Source organism: Cricetulus griseus, chromosome 5 (genome assembly GCF_003668045.3).
Source record: "Cricetulus griseus strain 17A/GY chromosome 5, alternate assembly CriGri-PICRH-1.0, whole genome shotgun sequence".
NCBI lineage: Eukaryota > Metazoa > Chordata > Mammalia > Rodentia > Cricetidae > Cricetulus > Cricetulus griseus.
The window spans coordinates 119,402,009-119,429,214 of record NC_048598.1 but is presented as its reverse complement, the minus strand read 5'-3'; the positions used below and the strand labels follow the sequence as shown (position 1 = coordinate 119,429,214).

Here is a 27,206-nt window from a genome sequence, read left to right as displayed (position 1 = left end):
TTCTTGGTCATTTTTTTGTTTTGATTATGGGACTTAAAATATAGCATGTTATGAGGGTTTTTTTTTCTTTCTTTTTTTTTTTTTTTAAGTTAAAAACCACATGATTTAGAGTTTCAGTTTTCCTTTTAAACAAAACAACCCACTCAGCTCTTTGACTCTTGTTTTAGACTGGTGGTTCTGAGCCTTCCTAATGCTGCAACCCCTTTAATATAGTTCCTCATGTTGTGACCCCTCAACATAAAATTATCTTCAATGCTAATTCGTAACTTTAATTCTGCTACTGTTAATGAATCGTAATGTAAACATCAGATATGCAGGATATATGATGAGGTCACCACCCACAAGTTGAGAACTGCTGTTTTAGATGTGTTCTTAGAGAGGAGGTCAAGAAAATAACCCAGTCTTTCTCTTTAAGATAAGGCACTGAAAAGAAAAGAGAAAGGGGCTAGAGATGTGAACTCATGCCTTTAAGGCAGTCAGATCTCTTAAAGAGTTTGAAACTACCTTGTCACAACAGTTCCAGGACAGCCAAGTCTACACTGATTAGCCAGGTTTGGTGGTGCCCAGCATTCAGAGGAGTTTGAGGCCTGATTTACACAGAGAATTCCAAGATAGCCAAAGCTACATAGTAAGAACTTGTCTCCAAAAAGAAAAAGAAAGGAAAAACACATTCTTTGGCCTAGAGAGATGGTTTAGCAGTTAAGAGCACTTGCTACTCTTCCAGAGGACTCCAGTTCCGTTCCTAGCACCCACATCAAGCAGTTCACATCACCCTCTAACTCCAGCTCCAAGGGATTCTGTGGGTACCTTCAGTCGTGCACATATCTCCACAACACACAACATAGACATAATCTGAAAAATAGGGAAAAACACTACTACCATAAGATAAGGTGCTGATTGACTTTTAGGATACTATAGAGGTAAAACTGAACTGAGGAGCTTTAGAAAACTGAACACCAGCCAGGTGATGGTGGTCTTTGCCTTTAATCCCAGCACTTGGCAGGCAGAGATAGGCATATCCAAGTTTGATGCCAGTGTGTTCTACACAGAGAAACCCTGACTTGAAAAAGAAAACTTGACATCAGTGTTTTCGTTCAGAACTGGTGAACCTAAGCTGCTGCTGATTGTGGTGGTTGTGGTGGAGCTCGCCTTTAATCTCAGAACTCATGAGGTAGAGGCAGGTGGATCTCTGAGTTTCAGGACAGGCTCCAAAGCTACACAGAGAAACTCTGTCTGGGAAAAAAAAAAAGAAGAAGAAGAAAAAGAAAAATGGGTTGGAGAGGTGGCTCAGGGGTTAAGAGCACTCACTGGCTGCTCTTCCAGAGGTCCTGAGTTCAATTCCCAGTAACCACATGGTGGCTCACAGTAATCTATAATAGGATCTGGTGCCCTCTTCTGGCATGCGGGCAAATATGCAGACAGAACACTGTATACATAATAAATAAATGAGTCTTTAAAAAAAGAGAGAGAGCTGTTGGAGAAATGGCTCAGAAGTTAAAAGCACTGACTGCTCTTCCAGAGGTCCTGAGTTCAATTCCCAGCAATCACATGGTGGCTCACAACCATCCACTATGAGATCTGGTGCCATCTTCTGGTGTGCAGATATACATGGAAGCAGAATGCTGTATACATAATAAATAAAATCTTTAAAAAGACAAAAAAAGAGAGCTGGCATATCTAAATTATTAGAGTATCGGACCCATCAAAAAAACCACAATGTCTAAGAGTCTTGGAAAATGGCAGAAAAAAAGGGTAATTCAGATTCTTTTCCAGAAATGGTTAAACATGAAAAATGGGCTTCTATAAGCCTGTTATCTGCCTACAGCACAATTAATTGACAAGAAAGACACCCCAAAGATCACCTACTAGTACAAAATCATAGTGGTCAGAGAAGTTTTATTTAAAATAAAGTTTATGCTAATACATCCAAATAGTGTCGTTTTGAATTTGTTTTTAGCATGCACAATTATTCTTTAGTCTGGAGACTAAATTCATAGCAACTATTAGAGGCCATTTGGCAATATCTGGAAACATTTTTGGTTGTAAGCAACCCAAAGAGGTGCAAACAACATCCTATAAACAATAAAAACTGACCTGCCCCTGTGTGTCAGATGCTAACGACAAGACCTGTGCTTAATTAAGGTTGCAGATGTGGACTAACTGAGATATATGTTTTATTTTACACACACTATTCCTAAATCTTTAGCTGCCAGGGTGCCAGATTTTGGCTGCAGCTGAGAATGTGTTTTCCAGAGGTCCTGGATCTCTATTTCCTTACTGCTACCTGTTTTCTACCTGCATTCCTCTGACACGGACTCCTTAGTTGTGGGCTTCTATCTTGTTTTCTATTCCCACTCCTTAATGTCAATCACAAAGCAAGAACCTTTAACATTTGGGCTAGGACCCCTCCACCCTTGACGCTGCTTTCATCTCTGCAAGCCATTTCTATTATTTTCTCCCATTCCCTAGCAGTGGTCTTGTAAACTCAAGCTCCTCACCTAGTTGGCTGCTTAATGATCAAATGTGATAATGATGAGTGAACTGCTTCAACAAGCAATTTGGTTAGCTGCTCAAGCCATTGCTCTTCCTGTTCCTCTGTGGGTCAGCAGGCTGGTCTGGAGTCTTTTAAATCCTGCCATGAATCTCGGATACTAAGTTTTATAGTTTCACGAATGCAGAAAAAAACAATTAAATGGAAAGGATGTATAAGGTTAGAGACATGGCTTGGGGATTAAGAGCACTGGCTGCTCTTCCAGAGGTCCTGAGTTCAATTCCCAGAAACCACATGATGGCTCAACCATCTGTAATGAGATCTGGTGCCCTTTTCTGGCCTGTGAGCATACAAGCAGACAGAACACTGTATACATAATAAATAAAATCTAAAAAAAAAAAAAAAAAAAAAAAAAGGACCGGTCCTAACATTTTTATTATTTTATTTGGTAGAAATGGAATTCTAAAAATAAAAACAGGAATTACTTGGACTTAAACAGGAAACAATAATACTTTACTTCTTTGCCTTATTTCAATTATGAAAGAGGTGATGCCAGGGAGTTAGCTATAAGGAGGTCTGTCAGACAAGCGGTTTTGTCATCTCACAAGTAGGGGTGTGTGGACAAGTTGTTATGAGTAACTTCTCTAGTGGCATCATTGAGGATGGCAAGTTAGAGCTATGGACTGATAGCAGGCTCTTTACCTAGGCGAATCCTTGACTTTGCCTTTCTCCTTGTTTTGCACAGCCTGTGTGCCTTGACTCTTGGTTTTCACGAACTCTTCCTCTAGGCCGGCCTGCCTCAGGGTGTCCCGGTAGTGTGCTTCTGCTTCTTTCCTGGCAAGCACCTGTGGAGTGGAAGCTGGCTGACTAGCAGTTTCACGAATTACAATTCTGAGTTACCTGGGTAGTCAGTCTTTATGATACTGCCCCTCCCACCACCCTACCTTTAGTGCTAGACAAAAGTTGGCATAAAAACTACTTAGAGTCTTATTTTATAGCCATAGTTCGTAAAAGGAGCCCCATGGGGATCTTGTTTGAATGTAGGTTTTCATTTAGTAGGACTCAGATGGGGTCTACAATTCTGCATTCTAACACTCTGGGAGGTGTCAGCTGTTAATTTGAGAGCCACGCCTTTGAAAAGCACCCAAACTACCATCAGGAAGACTAACATTAAAAATACTTAGCAGGGTCTGGAGAGATGGCTCTGAGGTTAAGAGCACTGGCTGCTCTTCCAAAGGTCCTGAGTTCAATTCCCAGCAACCACATGGCAGTTTACAACCATCTATAATGAGATCTTGTGCCCTCTTCTGGTGTGCAGTAATACATTCAGGCAAAAGACTGTATACATAACAAATAAATCTTTTAAAAAAAATACTTAGCAGGGCTGGAGTGATAGCTCAGAGGTTCCCAGCAACCACATGGTGGCTCACAACCATCTGTTATGAGATCCAGTGCCCTCTTCTGGTGTGCAGATATACATGGAAGCAGAATGTTGTATACATAATAAATAAATAAATAAATAAATAAATAAATAAATAAAATATAAAAAAAATACTTAGCAGAAGCAAGATGGTCTGCATGAGCCAGAAGAAGCCCATCTTGTTTTACGTATTCAAGCACAAAACTTTGTATTTTATTCTAGAATGTTGAAAGATCTGTTAGGAAAAGAAGACTTAGCTTCCTTGACAAAAATGGACCTAAAGAGGTCAGCCTAAGTAGATTCTAGACTGTGCCCAGTGTGGGGGAGGGGCATCTGCAGCAGCAGGAGACCCACCATTACCTGGTAGAGCTCTCTGCCCACAATAAACCACAGAGCCAGACACAGCACATAACTGCCTGAGGCTGGTCTTTCTGGTTGTTCCTAGAGCTCCAGAGCTTCCTTAGGGGGATCTCAACTGAATTTACCTTCTCTTAAAAGTCCAGAGAATCTTTTCTTTTTTCCTTTTTCTTTTTCTTTTCTTTTTTTTTTTTTTTTTTTTTTTGGTTTTTCCAGACAGGGTTTCTCTGTGTAGCTTTGGAGGCTGTCCTGGAACTAGAGCTCTTGTAGACCAGGCTGGTCTCGAGCTCACAGAGATCTGCCTGCCTCTGCCTCCCGAGTGCTGGGATTAAAGGAGTGAGCCACCAACGCCCGGCCCAGAGAATGTTTGAAAACGATCTTTCAGCCTAAAAGCTGAAGAGGGTCTTCTGGGGTGCTTAAAGGCACCCTGGCCCTTAAGGAACTATGTTTGGAGTGAAGTACTATTAATAAAGCAAATTTCAGCCGGGCATTGGTGGCGCACGCCTTAAATAAATAAATAAATAAATAAATAAATAAATAAATAAAGCAAATTTTCTTTGGCATTAACTAAGTGTCTGACATAAGCAATGTAAAAGCTGGGTGTGGTGGCAGGAGGATGGTGGGTTCAAGTCCAGCCTGGCTCAATGAGTTACAGGTCCACTTGAGCTACACAAAAAGAAACCCTGCCTCAAATATCTTTATATTTTAAAAAGTGAAAGTTAATACTTATTTTGGCTCATGGTTTCAGAAGTTTGAGTCTGTGGACCCTTGACCTGTCACTCTGAACTTCTGGCAAGACTGAATACTATGGAAGTGGAAGCCTGTGGCAGAGACTATGCATGCCATGGTGGCCAGGAATCGAAGAAAAAGTCTGTATACCTGTGCCTTTTATCACCTAGGCCCCCAGCCTATGAGGTCACACTGCCCAGAGTCAGAGTGGGCCTTTGTTCCTCAGTCAGTTCTTTCTGGAAACCCAGAAGTGTGCTTTTTAACTTTCTGCGTCATTTAGTACAATCAAATGGAAAAGATTAACCATTGTGGAGTTCAATGTAGAATATCTGAGTCTTAACGAACTATTTAATACTCACATAGTAAAATCTTTTCAGAGTTTCTAAGAAGCCTTGACTCAAGGCAGAAAAGAGTTGAAAGTCTTGGTTTACCTTGGTAACCTGTTCGAAGAGATAGGGCCTTGTTTGTATTCTTCTCTTCATTTCCTCCAACTCTTTCTTATATTCCTTTGTTCTTTTACGGTCATTGTTCCTGGAATTAACAAAGTTTCTAGAAGCAACCAATCTTTTTCAATCAGAAAGTCCTTCATTCACATTAAGCAGAGTCATTCTCCATGTACACTGAATTACCACTGCCTGCCAAACTCCTTGACTAACTCTGATGACTCAGTTTACCCTAACTCCATTTTGCTATTTCAAAGCCAGTGATGTACTAGAATCTAAAACAGGCACCCCTCTGAACATGGGGGATACTGACCGGTTCTCTTTAAGCTTCGCTTTGAACACCTCTTCCAGGCTTTTATGGGGATCCATGGCCTTTGCCCGCAAGATCACAGATTTAGACATGGCTTGACGGTTCTTTTTGTGCATTTCCAACCACTGAATGCTGTCTGATTTGTCCTTTTTTTCAAGTGACATTCTAAAGGAGAGAGCAAAAATAACAGGTAACCTGGGTGCATTTATAAGCAATCTTAGTAACTTCTCTGGAAAGTCAATTTAAGTGTTTTCTTTTTAAGATTGTTTGTTGATGTGTATTTTTGGAGGGTAGGGGTGTGTACAGGTATTCGTGCAGGTGACCCCAGTGTTTTGAATACAGTACAAGGTGGCACCACAGATCCCATGGCAGGGGACAAACAAAAATGACATCAGGGAGGACTTATGTGGAAAGTTTACTGGGGAAAGGGGGCAGAGAGGGAGGGAGAGACAGAGACTGACCTCCTCAGAGAGAGGGGGAGTAGGCAGGGCTTGTCTCTTAAAGGGACCTTTGACCTTTGTACAGAGCCAGGGTACTGCCTGCCATGTGCACAGGTGGCACACTCTGCCAGGGCCCCAAGGCCTGGATTATAACACCCAGGATCCAGAGAGGGCATCAAATCTGGAGCTGGAGTGACAGGCAGCTGTGAGCTGCCCAGTGTGAGTGCTGGGAACCATATTCAAGTCCTCTGCAGTATATTCTCTTAACCACTAAGCCATCTTCAGCCCCTAACTGGTGTTTTTTTGTTTTGTTTTGTTTGTTTGTTTTGGTTTTTCGAGACAGGGTTTCTCTGTGTAGCTTTGGAGCCTATCCTGGAACTAAAATGCTTAACAAACTCAGCCTTCCTCCTCATGTTTTACCTTAGACATGAGGTCCATAAGGTGTGAGACAACTACCCTAGGCTTCCCTGTGTCGTCATAGTCCTCTATACGTGCTCTGCTTATAAACAGGGCAATCACCCTCAAAAATCTCATGTTTCAGACTTCACATTACACTCTAAGTACTAAGCCAGGGAATCTCTGGCTTAACTTTGTGTCTTGCACCAACTGAGACCCTAAAAGGATTTGCTGGATAAGAGTACATATCCCTGCCCCATCAGAGAATTCCTTCAGCCTCTTGAGGTGTTTCTGGGCAGAAGAGGCCCAGCAGCAGGGCCAGTTCTAGTATTTGGGGCCAAAACCTGTCAGGAGTCTGCTGTGACCCCCTTACTCACCTGACTGCAGATTCCCTCTTCCTGGTAGCATCAGTGATGTGCACAGGGAGGGTGTTGGCAGAAAAGGAAGCTACAGCACTCAGAGAATGCCTTCTTGGCAGCGGGGTAGCTGCTGGCTGAGGGGACTTCTGCAAGAAAGGGGGGGGGGCGGCATTGGTGACAACATGTGATTAGTTTCTATCTTAATTAGGATTCAGTTTCAGTGAAGGACTAGAAATGATAATCTTTATTTCCCCCACCCCCTGGGGATAAGGAGAACAAGATCTTTTTAAGTTACAAGGCCCATACTTGCATATCAATCCTAATGTTTTAATCCAGTGAGAAGACTTACTGGAATTGTGTGAGTGGCTTTGTGAATTTAATGCACTCTAGAACTATTTGGGAAGAGAATCTCAATATGGAACTGTCTAGATCAGGTAGGCCTGGGGGCATGTCTGTAGGGGTGTGGGGGATTATCTTGATTATATTAATTAAGGTGGAAAGACCATCAACTGTATGAGTGGAGAAACTGAGCACAAGTGTGCATTCACTCGCTCTTTGCTCTTGACTATAAATGCGTTATAGCTGCTTCAAGTCCTGCCACTGTGACTTCCCCCCTATAACAGACAGCAGCCTGGGAATATGAGCCGTTTCTCCCTACACTGCTTCGGTCAAAGTATTTTATCATAGTGACAGGAGACAAAGCAACACAGACTGGACTCTCAGACTTGCCTAGACTTAACATTTGCAAAAATTCCGCTAGGGAGGTATGAAAGTGGATGTTCTTGTTTTCAGTTTACAGAAGGTCAGTCTGTGGGCAACTGAGTAGGTGTTCAAAAACTAAAGACAGAAAAATGCCAAGACAAGCACCTTCCTATGAGACCTGGGCCCACTCTGAAAAATGCCAAGACAAGCACCTTCCTATGAGACCTGGGCCCACTCTGCTGTACTGCAGGCCTCAGACCCGACCCTCCCTGCTACCTGCCTGGGTTTTCATCCTCCCCTCTTCAGCAGTAGTGGCATCACAGGGCCGTGGAGTATGACACAGGTTGGCAGTTCGGAGTAGGAAGGGCTTGTTTCGAGTTGTCTCCCGGGTTTCCCTTCTCTTGGCAGCTCTTTTCTGGAAAGCCTGGTAAAGGCCCTCATAGTCAGGGACCACAGGGTTCACCCGAGGCCGGAATTCGAACTCGGTCTGGAGAAAGCTCAGCTTTTCCTCCCGGGTACGGGTAGCGGTGCGGGGAGCCCGGCTGCTGGAAGTGCTGATAGGGGACGAAGCCATCTGGAGCATGTTTATGGCTCGAATATGGATTCGAATTTTCCTGAGGAGTTCCGCTTCTGTGAAGAGGGCAGTGAAGGAAGAAAGGAGGCAACAGGTCTGAAGAACACTCTCCCCCTTTTTTGAGATAGACTCTTACTATGTAGCCCAGATTGATCTCCAATTTATCTAAACCCTCTTGCCTTGACCTCCTGAGTAGGTGGAATTACAGGCACAGGCAAACACAGGCCCAAACTTACCCTCATTTAAACACTAACAGTAGTCAGTGTGCTAAAGCCAGTGGTAAATGATGGAAAAAAGAATTAACATTCATCCCCCAAGTGATTAGATCCTCTCCAGGATGAGGGAGGGAGAGGTGGACTTCCCAGAGGCAGCAGGCTGGAAGTGGCACTGGCTGAGAAAGGTCCTTTAGGTCATGATCTTAGCCTCCATACCTATGCTAGTCCAGAGGCTTTCAGTGTGCTTACAGAGACAGGTCAGCAGGCTGAGTCTGGGGGGCGGAGATGGAACGGGAGGAGTGGAGGAGGTGTTGCTATAGAACCTCCCTATAGACCAGTTGTTCTCAACCCCATCAGGTAGCCTTTATATCAGATGCTTACATTATGATTCATGACAGTAGCAAATTACAGTTATGAAGGAGCAATGAAATAATTTTATGGTTGGGTCACCACAACATGAGGAACTGTATTCAAGGGTCACAGCATTAGGGAGGTTGAGAACTACTGCGGACAGACCCAACTCTCTGCTGGCCTACACCAGGCATGGGTAATCTCCATACCAGAGAAGTCACTGAACCTAAATTCCTGTAGCACCTCTGGGAACCCCAGGCCAGAGGTAGCCAGAGGTGCCAAGAGTATCCTTACCCTGGAGTTTGTCCCCAAGGGCTGGTTCCAGTATAGCCTTGGGGATCCTTCTAGTGTTCTTCTTTGGGGGGACCTTGGCCTGAGCCACTGCAGCCGAGTCTGTCTGTGGAGCAGCTTCCTTTTGCTGATCTTTGTTTTCAAGGAAGCTGAAGGGCTTCATGGAAGATAGAAGCTGCTCCTTCCTCTTCTGGATCCCTGCACGCCTCTGTGCCTCCTTGCGCTCCACGATCTCCTGGTAGAGCGGGAGGTAGACATGCGCAGGCACAGGCTGGGCCCGGAACTGCCGGAAGCACTCTGCCTCCTCCTGGCCCTGTTTCTGGGCCTGCAGCAGCTCTTGCTCAAAAGAGGCAGGTGAGGCCAGCCACTGGGCTTTTTTCTCAGCCTCACGCAGTGTCATGAGGAAGGGCTGAGGGACAGTGATGGAGGAAGGGCAGAAGCAGACACTTCTGTGCTTGAAGGGAGGCCCAGATTTTGAGGTTGGTGGGATCTGTACCTTGGGATTGTCAGAGGGAAGGCTGGTCATGGAGCTGCAGCGCCTCATGGAGCCAAACCTGGAGGAGAAAGCAGTGCTGTGTAGGGACCCAGCTGTCGGGAAGAGAGGCTCCTCTCAGAGCCCTCTCCCCACGCTCCCTGCCTAGCAGATCATAACTAAGAGGCTTCTTAGCCTTGACCCCAAAGCCACAAAGGCCTCTAAGTTCTTAACCTTACTAGCTAAGCTTCCCTTCTTGCCACAGGCAATCCCAGCAGCCCAATGGGAACTATCTATCTTCTAGGAATTCCTGCAGGAATTGCCACTTTGCATTCTGATAAGCAAGGTAGTAGGGGTAGCAGAGGGCCCAGTCAGGGGCTCCAATTCAAACTTTGAGGTGTTTGGACTTCCATGTAGAATGCCAAAATAATGTCTGCTTATACAGTTATTGGGAAGAGACTGTGTATTAAATGAGTTAAAGCCAGTGTGGTGGTGCCCGCCTGTAATCCAAGCCCTTGAGAGATGTAACTGGGAAGTTCAGGAGTTTCAGGCAAGCCTGGATTACATGAGACTATGTCTCAAAAAGAAAGAAAAAAATCCCCAAAAGATACAGCATAATGCATTTGCAGACTTGGCCACAATGAACCTTGCCATTCTTGGAGGAAAGGATGTCTGGGAAAGGCATCCTTTGGTGGTTCCAGTGCTTCAGCTAAGTTAGTGCTGCCCAGAGTTATTTAGGATCTTTGGGTAAGACTCAAAACATGTGGGCTGGAGAGATGGTTCCGCAGTTAAAAGCATTTGCTGCTCTTCCAGAGGACCTGGGTTTGATTCCCAGCACTCACGTGGCAGCTTAGAGCTGTGTATACGTTCAGTTCCAGGGAATCCAATGTTCTGTTCTCCACAGTCACTAGGCATGCACGTGGTACATATACATGCAGACAAAACACCCATAGACAGAAAAAAGTATTTTAAGAAAGAGTCACAAAGTGTGGTTGGATCCAAGAGCTAATTCTGGGCTGGGCCTTAGATAAGTGACAACTTATAGAGGCGGTCTTACAGAGGCGAAGGCAAGGCCCTGAGATTTGGCATGACTGGCCTGGAGTGCTGGAATGTGGCAGCCCAGAGTGCAGTATCTTACCTGAGAGATGGAGGATCCTGAACCTGTGGTTTCCCCCTGCGCTTGTCTTGGAAGAAACTCTCCAAGTCTTCCTCATCTTCAGAGCTATTCTGATCACTGTCTGGGTCAGACTGAAAGGGAGACTCCAGATACCACCTGCCGTTCTGCTTTTGAACCTGTAAGGTCCTATAAAAGCTACCAGTGGAGTCAGAAGTGTAATCTGTTTCCTCCTCTGAGCTGAGGAACTCACGGAGTTTGCCAGCTCTGGGCAAAACCAGTCCTTTTCTAGGCTGCTCATCTTCTGTCTCGGTGTCTGAGGAGGATTTGCAGGGAAATATCTAAAAGAATAGAAATCAACAATGAGTTAAATTCTAATTTCAAAGGTACTCAAAAGTGACTTTAACTTTGCTTTGAATAAGCCCCAGTATATTAGGGACTAAGAATGAGCAAAGAAAAGTAAGATATGTTCTTCACTCAAATTTCACAATACCATGTATTATATGCCTGTCTGTATAGCAAAAGCAGCAGACGAGCTAATGCCAGGTCCCTGCTCTGTTCAGCACAGAGAGCACTCTGAGTACCTAATCAGAACCACATTCTGTTCTCAGTGCTCCAGGAATTCTGCCCATGATCTTGGCTACACTCTCTTCCCAGGGTTACTTGGGATTTATGTAATTGTTATCCATCTTCCTTTTATTTCCCAATCGACATCTTACTTTCCTCATATCCTAACCAATTTCCACACTGTCACTGGGAATGGATGATTAACAGGAGGGGTGATGTGTCTAGGTGAAAGAGTACCATGGAGAGTAAAACTCCCAAGCAGCTTTTAAATCCTTCAAGGGCTAAGAGCGAGGCTGGGCGGTGGAGCCCTTGCCTAGCATGCTCATGGGTTGGCCTTGATTCCCCAGCATTGTGAAGCACCAGCATCAAAACTACATTCACCAACATGGTTTGGTGCCTAGTATGTCATGAAACTTACATCTAGTGAGAGCAGGCAGAAACCAGGATAACCTAACTATGCCCTGGGAAAGCTTTTCTGCCGATATACATCAGAGGTCACCAGGAATGCACTGATAATCAGGATTAAATTCATTGATTTTTTTCGCATAACATCATGAAAAACTATAGCAAATGTGGGGGCACAGATTTTTTTAGGATTAGCATATTCTGGCTGTTTTGAGAGGAGGGTTAGAGGCCAACTCTGGAAGGGGCTGTGATGAATGGAGAACAAGCTAGTAAGGAAGACAATTGTACAATTTTTTTTTCATTGAAAAGGTGAGAACAAAGCAGGACAAAGGGAAACAATTGATAAGTAAGCATAATCACTTAGGAGAAAGTAGCAATTTTGCAACTGTGTTATGGACCTCTCAAATATATATATATATATATATATATATATATATATTATATATATATATATATATATATATGATCTTGCTTTTTGGCCTTGGCTATATCAGTTAATTTCAATGACACAGATGCTCTTTCGCTTCTGATGGGGTTATCTTCAGATAAACCCATTCTATGTTAAAGTATTTTAAGTAACATTGCACTAATACGTAGATGGAAGTTTTTATCCCACCGGTCCCACAGCTGATTAGTCCCAAATAAACACACAGAGGCTTATATTAATTATAAACTGGCTGATGGCTTGGCTCAGGCTTCTTATTGGCTAGCTCCCTCTTAATTATTAACCCATCTCTATTAATCTGTGTATCTCCACATACAGGCTGCGTATTCATCACTACAGTAAGTTTTGGTACATTTTCATTACTCTAAAACAAGCCATGCCTGGTGGCCCACGCCTTTATTCCCAGCACTTGGGAAGCAGAGGAGGCGGGTCTCTGTAAGTTCGAGGCCAGCCTGGTCTCCAGAGTTACAGGACAGCCAAAGATACACAGAGGAACCCTGATCGAAAAATCAAAAACAAAACAACAACAAAAACCTTGGAAGCATTTAGAAGCCTCTCCGTGTTTCCTCTCCACCTCCTCAGTCCCACGCAACCACTTGCCCGTTAGATTTGCCTTTTCAGGATAATTATATGTAGATGAAGATCACTTTAATATCTTCAAGGTTAATTCGTGGTTTGTTATTGCTACGTTCCCGGACGTCAGAGCCCGGTACAAGAAGCAAGCGGTTCAAGACCCCATGATAGATGCTCTCAAAGTCTAAGCTCGGGCAATTTTAATTCCACGCCCTTCGGTGACACGCCCCTGACTCTTGTCTCCACGGCAACGCCAAACAGTCTCCTCTTTCGGGGACTCCCTTCTGTGGCCCCCTGCTTCCTCCTTTCTCCTCTCACCTCACGGCTCCACTCGGCGCATTCGGGCGCTCCGGCCGACATCCCCACAGTCATCTTCCCGGCCAGAGGCAGAAGCCGCCGGCGCTGACAGCTGCGCGGCAGCCCAGGCACTGCTAGCCACGCCCCTTCATAGCGTTAGCCTCGGATTGGCTTCCGGTGTCCAGTCGGTTCCGCCCAAGGAATCAGGAGGAGCCTTCTGATTGGCTCATTCTCTTCGCTCATCTTATTTCCGGTTCTAAAGCCGTAACCAAAGCAGCACGGGTTTGAAGGCCTCTGCCCCGGAAGCACTATCCCGGAAGGGGCCGTGAGGCGTGCAGGGCGCAGGCGCAGGTCACTATGGCGGCCCACATTGGCTCGATGGCCGGCTCGCTGTGCGTCCGCTGGTGGAGTACCGGGTCGCTTGCGACCGGACGAGGCCCTCTGGTTGCCTGTCGGCGATGGGCGGGCTCCTCGGCCGACACCGTGTACGATGTGGTGGTGTCAGGAGGAGGCCTGGTGGGCGCTGCCATGGCTTGTGCCTTGGGTAGGTGCATCTCGACAGTGACGGCAGCGCCTGGGCTGCAGAGGGACGACGCGGTCCTAAGGACCAAGCGTGCCTGTCCTGGCGGTTTGCGCGCCACGCTCCCAGGGGAGCCCTCGGGCCTACAGGAGTGAGCGTGAAGCTTCAGTCCTGTGGCATCAAAAGTGGGCGGGCCTTATAGGTCAGTCTGACCCTTGAACTGTCCAGGATTTATGAGCACCATGGGAGGCATTAGTTAGGCTTTGTAGTATTGGATAGTCGACCGGGTTGGACTCGAACTCTCCGACATCGCCTGCTTGTTTCTCCCAAAGTCTGCTGAGATTAAAGGCGTGCGTGCACCACCGCTGCCCGACCCTAAAGCTGCCTAAGATATAGTTCACATAGTTATAAGCCCTCCTTCTTAAAAGCATGCAAAGCAGTCCCATGAGTTTTTAGTACATTCGCGGAGCTATATAGTCACTACAGTAAGTTTTAGTACATTTTCCTTACTCTAAAAAACAAAACAACAATCTTGGAAACTCATTAAAAGTCACTCCATTTTTCCTCAGCCCTAGACAGCGAGTCTTCAACTTTCTGTCTGCAGATTTGCCTTTTCTCAATAGTTATATATATGTAGGTGAAGATACACTTAAGTGTTTTCAAGGTTAGTCCATTTTGCAACATGTGTCAGAACAATGTTCTCTTTGAGGGCTGAAGCAATACCCAGTTGTCTCATTTATCAATGGATATTTGATTTCTTTTCACTCTGGCCTATAACAGGTAATTCTACCAGGAACATTTTGTGTGCAAGTTTTGGTGTGGACATAGTGTTGATTATCTTGAGTCTGTTCTCATCAGTGGAATTTTTGGGTTATGTGGTAACTATTTAATGTTTTGAAGAACTGCCAAACTGAGAGATCGAACCATTTTTACATTATCACTAGAAATATATGAATGTTCCTGATGGAGGAGGTCCTTCTGTATGTTGTGAATATGAATAAAGCTGTTTTGGCCAATGAACAGGCAGGATGTAGCCAGGCAGGAAGTATAGGCAGTGCTACCAGACTAGGAGAATTCTGGGAAGAGGAACAAAGAGAAGGAGTGGCGAGGGAGACACCATGTAGTTACCTAGGGAGCAAGAAGTCCAGGCATCACTGGGAAGCCAAGACCACATAGAGACACAGATTGATAGAAATGGATTAATAATTAAGAGAGAGCTAGCCAATAAGCCTGAGCCATAGGCCAAACAGTTTATAATTAATATAAACCTCTCTGTGTGTTTATTTGGGACTAAACGGCTGTGGGATTGATGAGACAGAAACTTCTGCCTACAGTTCCAGTTTCTCTTGATCCTCATAGCACTGCCTTCTGTCTTTTGTCCTCTTAGCAGGTAGGAAGTGGTTTGTGTTTATAGTTCCCTAACGACCAATGATGTTGACTAAATTTACCAAGTGTGGGCATTATGTGCCACCATTCTTGGTCCCTTTGAAACTTTAGTGTTCATATTTTGGGGTTTTGCTCCTGTGTTAGATCTGGTTTTTTGTTTGTTTTGCCGTCCTTTTCTCGATCTTTCCCAATGCCACAGGGAGGGCAAGCATCACTGCTTTCTTCTTATTAACATTTACACACAATTATGTGTATATTGTCATTACTTCTTTTAATGTCTTTCACAGAATGGTCCATTTTAAAACTCAGGAATGACTTAACAATCAGGTGGTAAAAAGCACGGTGGTAGACTCCTGTGATCCCAGCACTTGGAGGATAGAAGCTGAAGAATCAGAGAAGTTCAGAGTCATCCTTGGGCCACGTAGTGATTTTGATTGAGTTCAGCATCAGATACATAAAACCTTGTGTCTGTAAATAAATAAACAAAACCCAAACAAACACACAAAAATATGTAAGTAAGACATTTGCAATAGATTTTTGTTTGTTTTTTTGAAATAAGGATCTACCTGTAGCACTGTCTGACCTGTAACTTAAAGTGATCTCCTGCCTCTACCTCCCTAACGCTGGGATTCCAAGCACATTCCTGATTCATATAGGCTTTATTAATTTTTCCCTGTAAGTCCACCCTGTCTTCATTTATTCTTCTTCAGACTCGCAACTAATTTATGTTTCAGGCTTGTAGTTCCCTCTCACACTGAGTTTGGGAACAGTTCCCTGCATAATTTCTCTAGTGCAGTTAAATCTGTTCTTGTAATATATCATTCCTTTTGTTTTATTTTGAGCCTCCTCCTCCTGGGCTCAAACAGTTCTCCTGCCTGAGCCTGAGTGGCCAGGAATACAGGTGTACACCACTACACCAGGCCTTCTTCCATCACGTCTAAGTGTTTTTTGTTTTAGAAACGTCACATATAATAGTTAAGAAATAAAATACATCACCTGGCTGTGTTTTATAATGTGTTTAGAAATCCAATTCTTTGTGTTTGTTTGCTATTTGGAGACAGGGTTTCTCTGTGTAGCTCTAGCTGTCCTGGAACTCCCTCTAGACCAGGCTGGCCTCGAACTCAGAGATCCACTGCCTCTGCCTCCCAGTGCTGGGATTAAAAGGTGTCACCACCACTGCCCAGCCAGATTATTTCTTTTTAACTTTATTGCCAATAGCAAATTACTTTCTGGTTCTTAGCTTTCTCAAATACTCAGGAGATTGCTGCAGGACTTCACCCAGTAACAACATTTCCAAGTCCATTTCTTACTACAGATGTTTTAGGTTTGTAGTGTACTTTTTAAGTAATATATTTTTTAAAAGATTTGTTATGTGTAGTGTTCCTCCTGAATATATGCCTGCTGACCAGAAGAGGGCACCAGATCTCATTATAGATGGTTGTGAGTTTCGTTCCAGTTCCCCCCTCCTAGCTTTCTCCTTTGTGTGTAAGTGCTCAGCCACAGCCTAGAGATGAAGCCCCAGGCCTGGCTCATGTGAAGCTAGTGCTGTTTGTGCGATTGAGCTGTCTGCATCCAGGATCATGAATTGTCAGTTTTAGTGAGTTCACTCTGAAGTTAAGAAATAGATGGGCTACATTTATTGTTATTACTATTGTTATTATTATTCCTAGGGAATTCTACTTGCTGTTAATAAATTTTTCCAGTGTTGGCTTCTTCGTGTGTGGCATGTAGTGAGCTTTGTCTGGAGGTGCAGTACGGTTGTGTGGAGGGTGGCTGTCTCAGCTGAAATGGGAGATTATGCTATTGTTTATGATAGTGGTTTTTTTCTCTTAGGAAACTGGAATTATTGTTTTTGCAGTACTGAAGACTGAACCAGGACCTCAAACTTGACAGGCATACACGTCACCACTGAGCTATGTCCCCAGCCTAGAAACTTAATTTCCAAGGCTAAGAGACTAGTTAATCTTTTTTCTTTCTGTTCGGGTTTTGTGTTTTGTTTGTTTTTGAGACATGTTCTTGTAGCCTAAGCTGACTGCATAATCATGGCAGCCTTCCTACCTTAGCCTTCAGTTGCTAGGATTATAGGTGTGAGCTACCATAGCTAGTTTATATTTGTTTCTAATTGAAGACTTAAAACATAAAAATCACACTTATTAATGGTGTGTCTTGTGATATTTTGATACATACATATGTTGTCTAATTTTAAATCTGCCTAAACATTTCCTTTAACATTTATTATTTCTCTATGATGAAAACTTTCAAAATTCTTCCAGCTTTTAGAAATGTGTAATATGCCGGGCAGTGGTGGCACACTAGGGAGGCAGAGGCAGGAGGATCTCTGTGAGTTTGAGGCCAGCCTGGTCTATACACAGAGAAACCCTGTCTTGAAATATCAAAAAAGAAACAAGAAAACAAAATGGAAATGAGTAACACATTGTTATTAGTTGTAGTTGCCCTACTGTGTAATTAAATCCTTGGCTTTTCTAAAATGATTTAAAATGTTAATTCTTTTTTTTTTTTTTTAGGACATGATATTAATTTTCGTGACAAGAAAATCCTGTTGCTGGAAGCAGGTCCAAAAAAAGTACTGGAGAAATTGTCAGAAACTTACAGCAACAGAGTCAGCTCCATTTCCCCTGGTTCTGCAACCCTTCTCAGCAGTGAGTAGATGAGCCTGTCTCTTGGGACCTGCCTCCTTTCGTCTCAGCTTCCCCACAGGGCATAGAGCAGTCCCATAGGGTAGTTACTAGAGCCCGTGAATTAAAGCGCACAGTGGGGAGTGAGCAGGTGGGCTTGGTAGTGTCTTAGCTGAAGATGAGGACTGCTGAAGTTGGCAGTGTGTCAAGGCTTTGTCTGAAGAGGACATCTTGAGACGTGGATCCATCATGTCACCCTCATTTATGACGTTAGACCATTAGTATGTGGTCTGCTACAGTCACTTTAATCCAAGTCAGTCCTCAAGTGGGCTGGGGAGTCTGCATTTTAATGACTGTTTTGGGGTATAGATGCATTGTCTTTCTATTTGTGCTACTTGGTACTCCCTCAGGCCATCCTGTCTGAAACCAGTCTATCTAAAATTGAACTCTTCAGTCACTTTATAGCTTGCTTGCTCTTTCTTTTCCTTCCTCTTCTTCTCTTTTCTTATTTTTGGTTTTTTGAGACAAGTTTCTCTGTGGAATCTTGGCTGTCCTGAAACTCACTTTTGAGACCAACCTGGCCTCAGATTCAAGGATCTGCCTTCCCCTGCCTCCCAAGTGCTGGGACTAGAGGCATGCACACGCCACCTCTGCCCAGTCTCTTATCTTTTTTCAAAGTTAGGATCTGGCCTTGAACTTGATCTTAAATGCTGGTTCCTCTGCTTCCACCTTCCAAGTGCTGGCATGATGTGAGGCATCACACAGCATTTTATGTGGCACTGGGGAGGAAATCCAGTCACTTGCATGAGAATGACTGCTCAGTTCCTACAGAGTTTTCTTTTCTTTTTCTTTGCTTTTTTGTTTTGTTTTGTTTTGTTTTTTTGTTTCTCGAGACAGGATTTCTCTGAGTAACTGTCTTGGTCCTAGAACTACTCTATAGACCAGGCTGGCCTCAAACTTCCAAGAGCTAGAATTAAAGGTGTGTGCCACATGCCCCGTCCTACAGTTTTGTATTTATGACATTATATTATTTTCATGTTCATGTTGTCTGTCTCTCCAGCTAAAATATCAGTTGCACAAGAGAATTTGTTTGGTCTGCTCTGGATGTAAAAGTATAGCTAGCTCTTGATGTATGCTCAGTAAATGTTTCTTCAAAGCACAAATCTACTCAGTGCCATCAAGAGCTGGAAAACATAGTCTTTGGAGCGATTATAACTAATAAGCCAGCAAGGAAAAAGGATGGTACTGGTTTAATTTTTCTTCTTTACTTTCACTTTCTACTGTGCTCTGGCCATTTGGTTCTTCATGCCGTATAATCTGGGACTGAGAGCAGAAGGACTTAATCCCTGACAGCATGCAGTTTTTCCCTTCTGTTTTTGGAGAAGGGGGCCTGGAGGGCCGGTCCATGTGAGGTCATTGTGTTTCTTTTGTAGGTTTTGGTGCATGGGACCATGTCTGCAACATGCGGTACAAAGCTTTCCGGCGTATGCAGGTGCCTCTTTTCTCTTTAAGTTTATGGGGATGTCTGGATGTGTCTCATGTTACCTTGTTAGAATCTGCTTTCTCTGAATCAAAATTTAAATTCAGTGTGTGGGGGCGTTCTTGAGAATCTGCTTGCTTTTTAATGAATTAATTTGGCCTTTTTGAGGTAAGAGCTCAGGTAGCCTGGGCTTGTCTTGACCTTGTTGTGTGGCTGAGGCTTGCCTGACCAGTGCTCTGTGTCCATTTCCCAAGCGTTGGGCTCAGAAGTGTGTCCACTGTTCCTGACCCTGAGTCTTCTCACTTTATATCCTGCCAAAGAGGCTGCCAGACTGTGAAGTGCTGCCCCCTCCCACTCTGGAAAGCCACGTTGAACCTTGGCTTGGAATTCTGTTTCATTTTCTTTAGGGTTAATGCACTTTCCTTTTGTGTTTGTAGGTGTGGGATTCCTGCTCAGAAGCCTTGATAATGTTCGATAAGGACAACTTAGATGACATGGGCTACATAGTGGAAAATGACGTCATCATGCATGCTCTCACCAAGCAGCTAGAGGCTGTGGCCGGTGAGCTGCCATCCCCATTCCTCTCTGTACTTGCCAGAAGAAAAGACCCTTTTATAGACCCTTAGACAAGACCCTTTCATAGATACTGAATAGCCTCTGCTGGCAAGGCGTGGTGGCACACCTTTAATGAACGCCAGCACTGGGGAGGTAGAGGCAGGCAGATCTCTGTGAATATGAAGCCAGCCAGGACTGCATTTTGAGTTCCAGGCCAACCAGGGATACAAGGTGAGGTCTTCTCTCCAAAAAAAGAAAAAGAAAAAATGATGAAATCCTTTTAGGATTTACCTTTCTTTTTACCAGCTTTATTTAAAAACAAAAAACTTATATACATAAAATTCCCCCATTTTACGTGTGTGACTCAGTGACTTTCTATGTTTTATAGAGTTGTGCAACTATTGCCACAGAATCCTTGGAATGTTTCCATCACTCAGAAGGAACCCTCACGCCTACTTGTTGTCATTCTTCATTCTTGCCTGAACCTGTGCTTCATCTTTCTAGAGCTATCCGTTCTCAGCCGCTCAGATGGGTGAATCACACAGTTGGATTAGTGGATTGGTTAGATCTCTCTTAGCGTGTTTTTGAGATAGTCACATTGCAGCATGAACTAGTAACACACTTCTTTTTATTGCTGAATAGTGTTCCATTGTATAGATATATCAGATTGGATCTGTTTATTCACCAATTAATAGAATTTGAGTTGTTTCCACTTGGCAGCTGGTGAATAGTGTTGTGACTATTTTGTGTGATGGATGGTTTGTTGTTTTGTGTTTTCTCCAGTACTCAGAATTGAGTGCAGGGTCTTGAAAGCTAAGCAATCTTGGCACCCCTCAGCTTTTTCCCCAGCTATCTGCTACTTTTTGTTTTGGACAGGATCTCACTAAGTTGCTCAGACTGGACTTAAACTCAGTCTGTATTCCAGGCAGGTTCTAAGTTATAACTGCTTGTCTCGGCCTCACAAGTAGCTTGCACCAGCTGGCCCAGCAGCAAGTGTTTTCATTTGTCCTGGTTGGACATGTGGAGGTAGAGTTGCATCGTCGTCTATAATTCTGTATTTAACATTCTCAGGAATTGTCCAGCTGTTCTCTAGAGTCTGTGTCATTTCACCTTCCCCTAGTTTAAGCAGCTCAGTTTCTCTAAAGCCTTCCCAGTGCTTGCTTGCTTCTAATTACAGCTGTCCTAGTATGGCCCGCTGTGCTTTTGATTCTTATTTACCTAAAGAGTAATAATGTTAATGTCTTTTCATGTGCTTATTTTTATATTTGCTTTGGAGAAATGTCTATTGAAAATCTTTTGCACATCTAAAAATGGATCATTTATGTTTTTGCTTTTTTGTTAGAAGAGTTCTTTGCATATTCTGGATATACACTACTTGAAAATAGATGAATTGCTCTATGTACAGTATCTTGGGATTCAAGTGAGAGAAAAACTGGAAGCAATTTACATGAGTTTTGCTCTTCTTTTTTTCTTTTTCTTTCAGTCTTTTAAAACAGGATCTCATGTAACCCAGGCTGACTTTGAACTCACTATGCTCAGACTAGCCTTTAACTCTTGGTCTTCCTGCCACCACTTCCCAAATGCTACCATAGTCAGTTTATCAGGTGTTTTATATGGGATATTGTTCATTCATTCATGTAATGGGCCACCATCTAGCTTTTAAAAATAATTTGGGGCTGGGCATCGGTAGTAGTGCACACCTTTAATCTCAGCACTTGAGAATCAGAGGCAGGTATATGGATGTGAGTTCAAGGCCAACCTGGTCTATAGAGTGAGTTCCAGGATTACACAGAGAAACCCTGTCTCAAGAAAAAGAAAAAGAAAATTAGGACTGTTGGTATGATTCGGTGGTAGACCAGTTGTCTAGTGTGTAAGGCCTTGGGGTTTCATCACCAGAATCACTGTGTGTGTGGGGGGGTGGGGGGGTTGACTCAGGATTTTACTGTGTATCTCTGGCTGGCCTAGAACTAGAACTCCCTATGTAGACCAAGCTGGCCTGAAACTCATAGAGATAACGCCTGCATCAGCTAGGATTAAAGGCATGCTCCACTATGCCTGGCTGGTGCTTTCTCTTTTTAACTTTCTGACGTTGAGTGGTTCCCTGGCTTCTGCTCTTTACAAGCAGGTCCTGGGCCAGAGTGTTAATCATTTGAGTTAATTTTAGATCTTGCTTTTCTTGCTTGTCAGTAAGTGACAGGACAGGGCTATCCAGGGACCTTGTTTTTAGACTACTTACAGTTTGTGCTCAGTCCTTTACCCACCTTTCTCATGTTTTGCTTCTTTTTCTTGACTTCTCTAGACCGAGTGAAGGTTCTCTACGGGAGCAAAGCTGTTGGCTATGCCTGGCCTGGTCCTTTTTCCATGGCAGACTCCAGCCCTTGGGTCCATATTACCCTAGGTGATGGCAGCACCCTCCAGACCAAACTGTTGGTAGTTGAAGATTCTTCCTTTGTCAGGGGTCTTGCATGTCCACACCTTAAATTTTTTTTGAGTGTATTTTCAGATGGAAACCGTGGGTTGACTTTAGGGTATTGTTTATAGAACCAGCCCCTATTCAAGGAGCCTGAGCTAAGATGGTCTTACATGGGAAGACTTACATGGGAAGCAATCTCATGGGCCAGCTGAGGCTGGGGTACCAGGCCTCCCAGGACAGGACGGAACAGGAGTATTGGAAACTCAGGCCGTGTTCTTTTTTTCTGTCCCAGAAGTCACAGTGCCATTCATCTCCTTGCAGCTCTCACTTTGTCTCTCTGTTTCTGCTCACCAACTTTCTCTTTTAAACTCTAGTGCCCACTCTGTGCCTAACTTTCCTAGTTCATGTATTGAGAGACTGGTTGAATATGGCTGTTTCTGACACCTCTTGGTTCAGATAGCCACTTTGGTCTTATTAGCTTAGGCTGAGGTCCCATTTTGTAGGGCTATCTCTATAGAGCTGTGAGTGGGACAGGCCTTATAGTTTCCACTCCAGTTGGAATACATAAAGGGGCAAAGAAACTGGAGCATTTTGATTTTGATGTGGTTGTGAGACTTAGCAGGCCCTTGTATCCACACAGATTGGTGCTGACGGGCACAACTCAGGAGTAAGGCGAGCTTCTGGGATCCAGAATGTCAGCTGGCCCTATGACCAGTCTGCTGTGGTGGCCACTCTGCATTTATCAGAGGTAAGCTCTGGAGCTGCCATCTGGGACCTTGTCCTGAGCACTCAGTACCCCTTACAAGAACTTTCTTCCTTTTATTGTAGGCCACAGAAAACAATGTAGCCTGGCAGAGATTTCTCCCCGCTGGGCCTATTGCTCTGCTTCCGGTAAGAGATCCCATGGCCAGTTAGCTCAAAGGTAGCCAGCCTTGGTCTTTGACTTCACTTTCCTTCAGCGTGGTATAAAGGGACTGTGCTCCAGGCAGGCATTGCTTCCGTTTCTCAGTTTCCTTTATGCTTGGAAATGCCCAAGTTCAGAAGAGGCATGTTTTTGTTACTGCTTCTATTTTTATTTTAGAACTATCCCCCAGGCTGGCCTAACACTCATCCTACTGTGTGCTGTGATTACAGGCATGCGCCACCACACCAGGCTGATGTTCTTCTTTTTGTACAGCTCTCGGATACCTTGAGTTCTTTGGTTTGGTCCACATCACATGACCATGCAGCAGAGCTGGTCAGCATGGATGAGGAAGAGTTTGTGGATGCCATCAACTCTGCCTTTGTGAGTACCACCTGTCTCACTCCTGGAGTGATGAGGAAAAAGTAGTCATGCAGCTCCCCTTAGCACGTACAGTCCTTGTTTTAGATTCTAGGAGGGCATGCAGGGAATGTAAAACAATGGAAACTGTGGGCTGCTGTGCTGATAGAAAGGCCAGCCAAGTGAGTGGGTCATGTAGAGATACCTGTGCAGCGTGGCCCGTTTGAGTAGTGTCTTCTGTGTAGTAGGTTCTGGAGACAGACTGCTGAGACAGCCCCTGTCTCCAGGAAGTCCACAGTCAAGTGAGAGATCATGACAGTACAGATGGATTTGTGCATAGGATGACATGGAAGAGAGGAAGGTGTGGAGGTGTTCAGTAGGTAGCCGAGGGTGTCCTATGCTTTACCTAAGCTTAGAGGCAGAAGGATAGATAGCATAGGGTAAGCGTCACTGTAGCTACTTTGTAGCTACTGCTGGGAACTAGTGAAAGGTAAAGTTCAATTCTAGTCAGGGGCCAACCTAGAAATACTTTGGCATGATGCTAAATAAAACCTCTGGGGAATGCTGGGAAATGGAGCTTTGCATGTGTTTTAAGGGGTTTGTTACTCATGAACAAGATCAGTTTAGGCATGTTAGGTAGCATTACCCTTAGCTTTGGTTATAAAAGGGGGTTGCGTTTTTGAATTGTTTACTAATTACTAACCAAATTTCATCATTTGGGGGCTGATGTCATGCAGTGGAGTGATGCTAACCACACAGACTTCGTTGACTCAGCCAGCACCATGATGCGCTATGTTGTCTCCCTTCTGAAGCCCACTAAGTTCTCAGCTCGTCAGCTGCCCCCAAGTATAGCCAAGGTGGATGCTAAAAGCAGAGCCCTCTTTCCTCTGGGGCTGGGACATGCTGCTGAATACGTCCGACCTCGGGTGGCTCTCATTGGGTAAGACCATAATGGAACAGGCCACTCCTTTCCGTGTTGCTGGAGGCCACACCTGAATGCTGCTTTATTCTTAGTGATGCAGCCCACAGAGTCCATCCACTTGCAGGACAAGGTGTCAACATGGGCTTCGGGGATATTTCCAGCTTGGTTCGTCATCTCAGTTCAGCAGCCTTCAACGGGAAGGACTTAGGTAAGGTCAGGTACCCTGACATCATGTAAAGGTCAGGGCTGCCAACTTGCACTAGGTAACAAGATGTGGTAGTGTCTAATGGGAGGTCTTTTACTGCTGGAGTAAGGGTTTGACTTCCCTCCTGCTTTTCAACTCCAGGTTCCATGAGCCACCTCACAGGCTATGAAACAGACAGACAGCGTCATAATACTGCTCTTCTGGCTGCTACTGACCTATTGAAAAGGCTCTATTCAACCAATGCCACTCCACTGGTGCTGCTCAGGACGTGGGGCTTGCAGGCCACTAACGCAGTGTCTCCTCTCAAAGTAAGTGGCCACACAGCTCTCCAAGATTTTTCCTTATTGTGCAAAGACTGCAGAAATTTTAAATTTCTTTGAATTAATTTTCTTGCATATAACATTATTTTTTATTGTAGTTACTTTTGAGATAGGGTCTTAGTATGTAGGCCTGGCTAGCCTGGAACTGGCTAGGTAGACCAGACTGTGTTGGAAGTTATAGTGATCCATCTGCTTGTGCCTGCTGTGTGCTGTGATTAAAGGCATGTGCTGTCATGCCCAGCCACTATCCTCGGTCTACCTTCCCAGCTGCTTATGAATAAGAGTACCTGCTGGGCTTGTTGGTGCCCACATCTAAGGAGTAACTTGAAATATGTAGGAAGGGCTTAATACAGGGCTGAGGGCTGGAGGGCTCAGTGGTTAAAAGCACTGGCTTTTCTAGCACTCACATGGTGGCTCACAACCATCTGTAACTCCAGTCCTAGGGGACCCAATGCCTTCTTCTGGCCCGAGCGTACTAGGTATGCATGTGGTGCATAAATGTACAAGTAGGCAAAACACCCATACAGATATAGATTTTAAAAAAATACAGGACAGCAGAGGCGATTCAGCAGAGAGGGCTTGCTGCTCTTGCAGAGCTCAGTCCCCAGCACCCATGTTGGATGGCTCACAGCAGGCACCGATATTCATGTGTGTACATGCCACAGCAAGCATGTGGAGACAGAAGACAACTCTCAGGAGTTAATCTCTCCTTCCATAAGAGAGATTACAATCATTGAACTTGGGTTGTCGGGCTTGTGTGGCAAGTGCTTTTACTTGCTGAGGCCTTGCAGCCCTGTTACAGGTGAAAGAAAGCAGGGACTCCTGGGAGGAGTGTCTGTATGGGACTTGTGCCATGTTTCCCCTGTAGTCACCATGGATGTTTCATTATGAAGACACCTGTCCTCGCCCTGCCGTGACCAAGTACCACTCACTCACTCCCTTTCCTTTTTCTCCAGGAACAGATAATGGCCTTTGCCAGCAAATGAGTGCTCCTCTTCTGGAGATCATGTTGATGACAAAGAACATTTAGCGCTGTGTCCATCACATGTGCTCCCAAGATTGTTTAATAAATTTACACTAGAACTTGTGTCTGTTTCCTTCGTCTGCTTAGTGGGCCTGGGGAGCCAAAACAATTAGTGACAGCTAAGGAAAAACCCCGAAGGATTTTTTGATTGAAAGGAGCTTTTTATTACTAAACAAACAAATGACTGAGATGCCCTCTCCCTCATTACACTTGGTAACAATCTTTGCTAAACAGAATACTTTAATGCTGGTCATAAATTTATACAATTATCTTGATAGAGTAAGAATTAGAAACACTTGGTACATTTTTGTTAGAGTGTTATTTTAAAATTAACACTGGCATGCCAATTACATACAAATTGCCTTGACAAAGTACACTGGACTTTAAGGGGGAAGCAAAGACAAGTAACAGCCAGATCTTACTAATGCTATTGACCTTATCACAGTACCACAGTTCAGTTTTGTTTTCGGCTCCTCTGTGTGATGTCATCCTCTGTTCATTCTGTTATTAAAACAATAGACAACCTCACTGCACAATCAGCTGCCGAGGCCTCAGGAACAACCCGTCCATGTGCAGTGCAGGTGGCTAACAGGGAGTGGTTTATTACTGGAGTTCTGAAACACTGCACAGCACCAGAGAGGCCTCCAGAAGAGAACTTTACCTGTGTTAGATAAGAACGTCTTGCCCAGAAGTGTTTTTGAAAAGATGAAATAGTCTCCTTTTCAATAAAGCTGAACTGTTGGAATAGCTTTTGAAGGGATAAGACAGCTATTGCAACAGGACAGCTTTTTAACAATGTGGAAAACTTAGCACAGATGTCAGTAAACCCAGAAAATGTCCCCAGAATAAAAAATGGCAGCTGCTTGAAAAAACTGATGGCCAGAGACTATCAGGACAAGGTCACCTTTTGCAAAAAGTTAGCCCTGATAAGAATACTGACTCTCCAATATATGGGGGGTGGGGGGACAAGTTAAAGAGATGAGAACTTTAAGGCACACTTTGCAAGGACATCTGTGACTCAGATGTTCTTCATATAATAGTGATAACACACAACATCCACCATGTACCAGACCACATCCCTAATAGTGAGGATGACACAGCCAGCATCTACCAGACACCAGACCATATCCCGGGTATTTAAAATATATTTACATTTTCACAGAGATGGGACTTGCCAGCAACATCAACACACATAGGACCCCCTTGGTGAAAAACGCCCATGTTGCTAGGTGGTGGTGAACGCCTTTAATCCCAGTACTTCGGGAGGCAGAGGCAGGTGGATCTCAGTTCCAGAACAGTCATGGCTACACAGAGAAACTGTTTCAAACAATAATAAGAAAAGGCCCATATCTTTTTTTCCTAAGAAAAATTAACACTCCAAATTGTATTAAAAAGAACAAACTGGTAAATCTCCAGACACTGGTCATGATTAGCAGGATGTATGCAGGTAAATTACTGAAGTGAGAATCCATCTATTTAAGAGTTCTGGCAGTGTCCAAGGTAACCAAAGGTTTCTGTGGGACAATATGCACT

General features: G+C 44.2%; 2 protein-coding genes across 3 annotated transcripts; one reads left to right on the top strand and one right to left on the bottom strand.

Annotated features, from left to right (window-relative positions):
- Nucleotides 1-2,916: 2,916 nt before the first annotated feature.
- Fam161b (FAM161 centrosomal protein B) lies at nt 2,917-13,117 on the bottom strand. Of its 2 annotated transcripts, XM_027418491.2 has the most exons (9): nt 12,973-13,117; nt 10,689-11,005; nt 9,575-9,632; nt 9,082-9,313; nt 7,928-8,277; nt 6,964-7,091; nt 5,754-5,915; nt 5,429-5,528; nt 2,917-3,336 (listed from the first exon to the last, which is right to left on the bottom strand). In XM_027418491.2, exons 1-9 carry the CDS (start codon nt 13,024-13,026, stop codon nt 3,190-3,192), a joined length of 1,548 nt encoding a protein of 515 aa, XP_027274292.1. In that variant the 5' UTR covers nt 13,027-13,117; the 3' UTR covers nt 2,917-3,189. The 2 variants fall into 2 exon arrangements, with proteins under 2 accessions (XP_027274292.1, XP_027274291.1); XM_027418490.2 differs by having other exon boundaries at nt 9,082-9,632.
- Nucleotides 13,118-13,275: 158 nt separating this feature from the next.
- Nucleotides 13,276-25,736, top strand: Coq6 (coenzyme Q6, monooxygenase). The gene is made up of 12 exons (XM_027418502.2): nt 13,276-13,495; nt 17,383-17,517; nt 18,927-18,985; nt 19,411-19,534; nt 21,828-21,958; nt 22,582-22,689; nt 22,770-22,832; nt 23,119-23,226; nt 23,940-24,142; nt 24,217-24,332; nt 24,471-24,637; nt 25,606-25,736. Exons 1-12 carry the CDS (start codon nt 13,309-13,311, stop codon nt 25,633-25,635), a joined length of 1,431 nt encoding a protein of 476 aa, XP_027274303.1. The 5' UTR covers nt 13,276-13,308; the 3' UTR covers nt 25,636-25,736.
- The last annotated feature ends 1,470 nt before the right edge of the window (nt 25,737-27,206 follow it).

Bases quoted from the DNA above. Each gene is read 5' to 3' on its own strand.
- Coq6 (XM_027418502.2), top strand. From the start codon at position 13,309: ATGGCGGCCCACATTGGCTCGATGGCCGGCTCGCTGTGCGTCCGCTGG. The intron at 22,690-22,769 runs GTAAGCTCTGGA...CTTTTATTGTAG, and splicing joins CCACTCTGCATTTATCAGAG to GCCACAGAAAACAATGTAGC. The intron at 23,227-23,939 runs GTGAGTACCACC...GATGTCATGCAG, and splicing joins ATGCCATCAACTCTGCCTTT to TGGAGTGATGCTAACCACAC.
- Fam161b (XM_027418490.2), bottom strand. From the start codon at position 13,026: ATGACTGTGGGGATGTCGGCCGGAGCGCCCGAATGCGCCGAGTGGAGC. The intron at 9,633-10,688 runs GTAAGATACTGC...TTTCTCCTCCAG, and splicing joins CAGGATCCTCCATCTCTCAG to GTTTGGCTCCATGAGGCGCT. The intron at 7,092-7,927 runs GCAGGTAGCAGG...CCTTTCTTGCAG, and splicing joins AGGGGAGGATGAAAACCCAG to AAGTCCCCTCAGCCAGCAGC.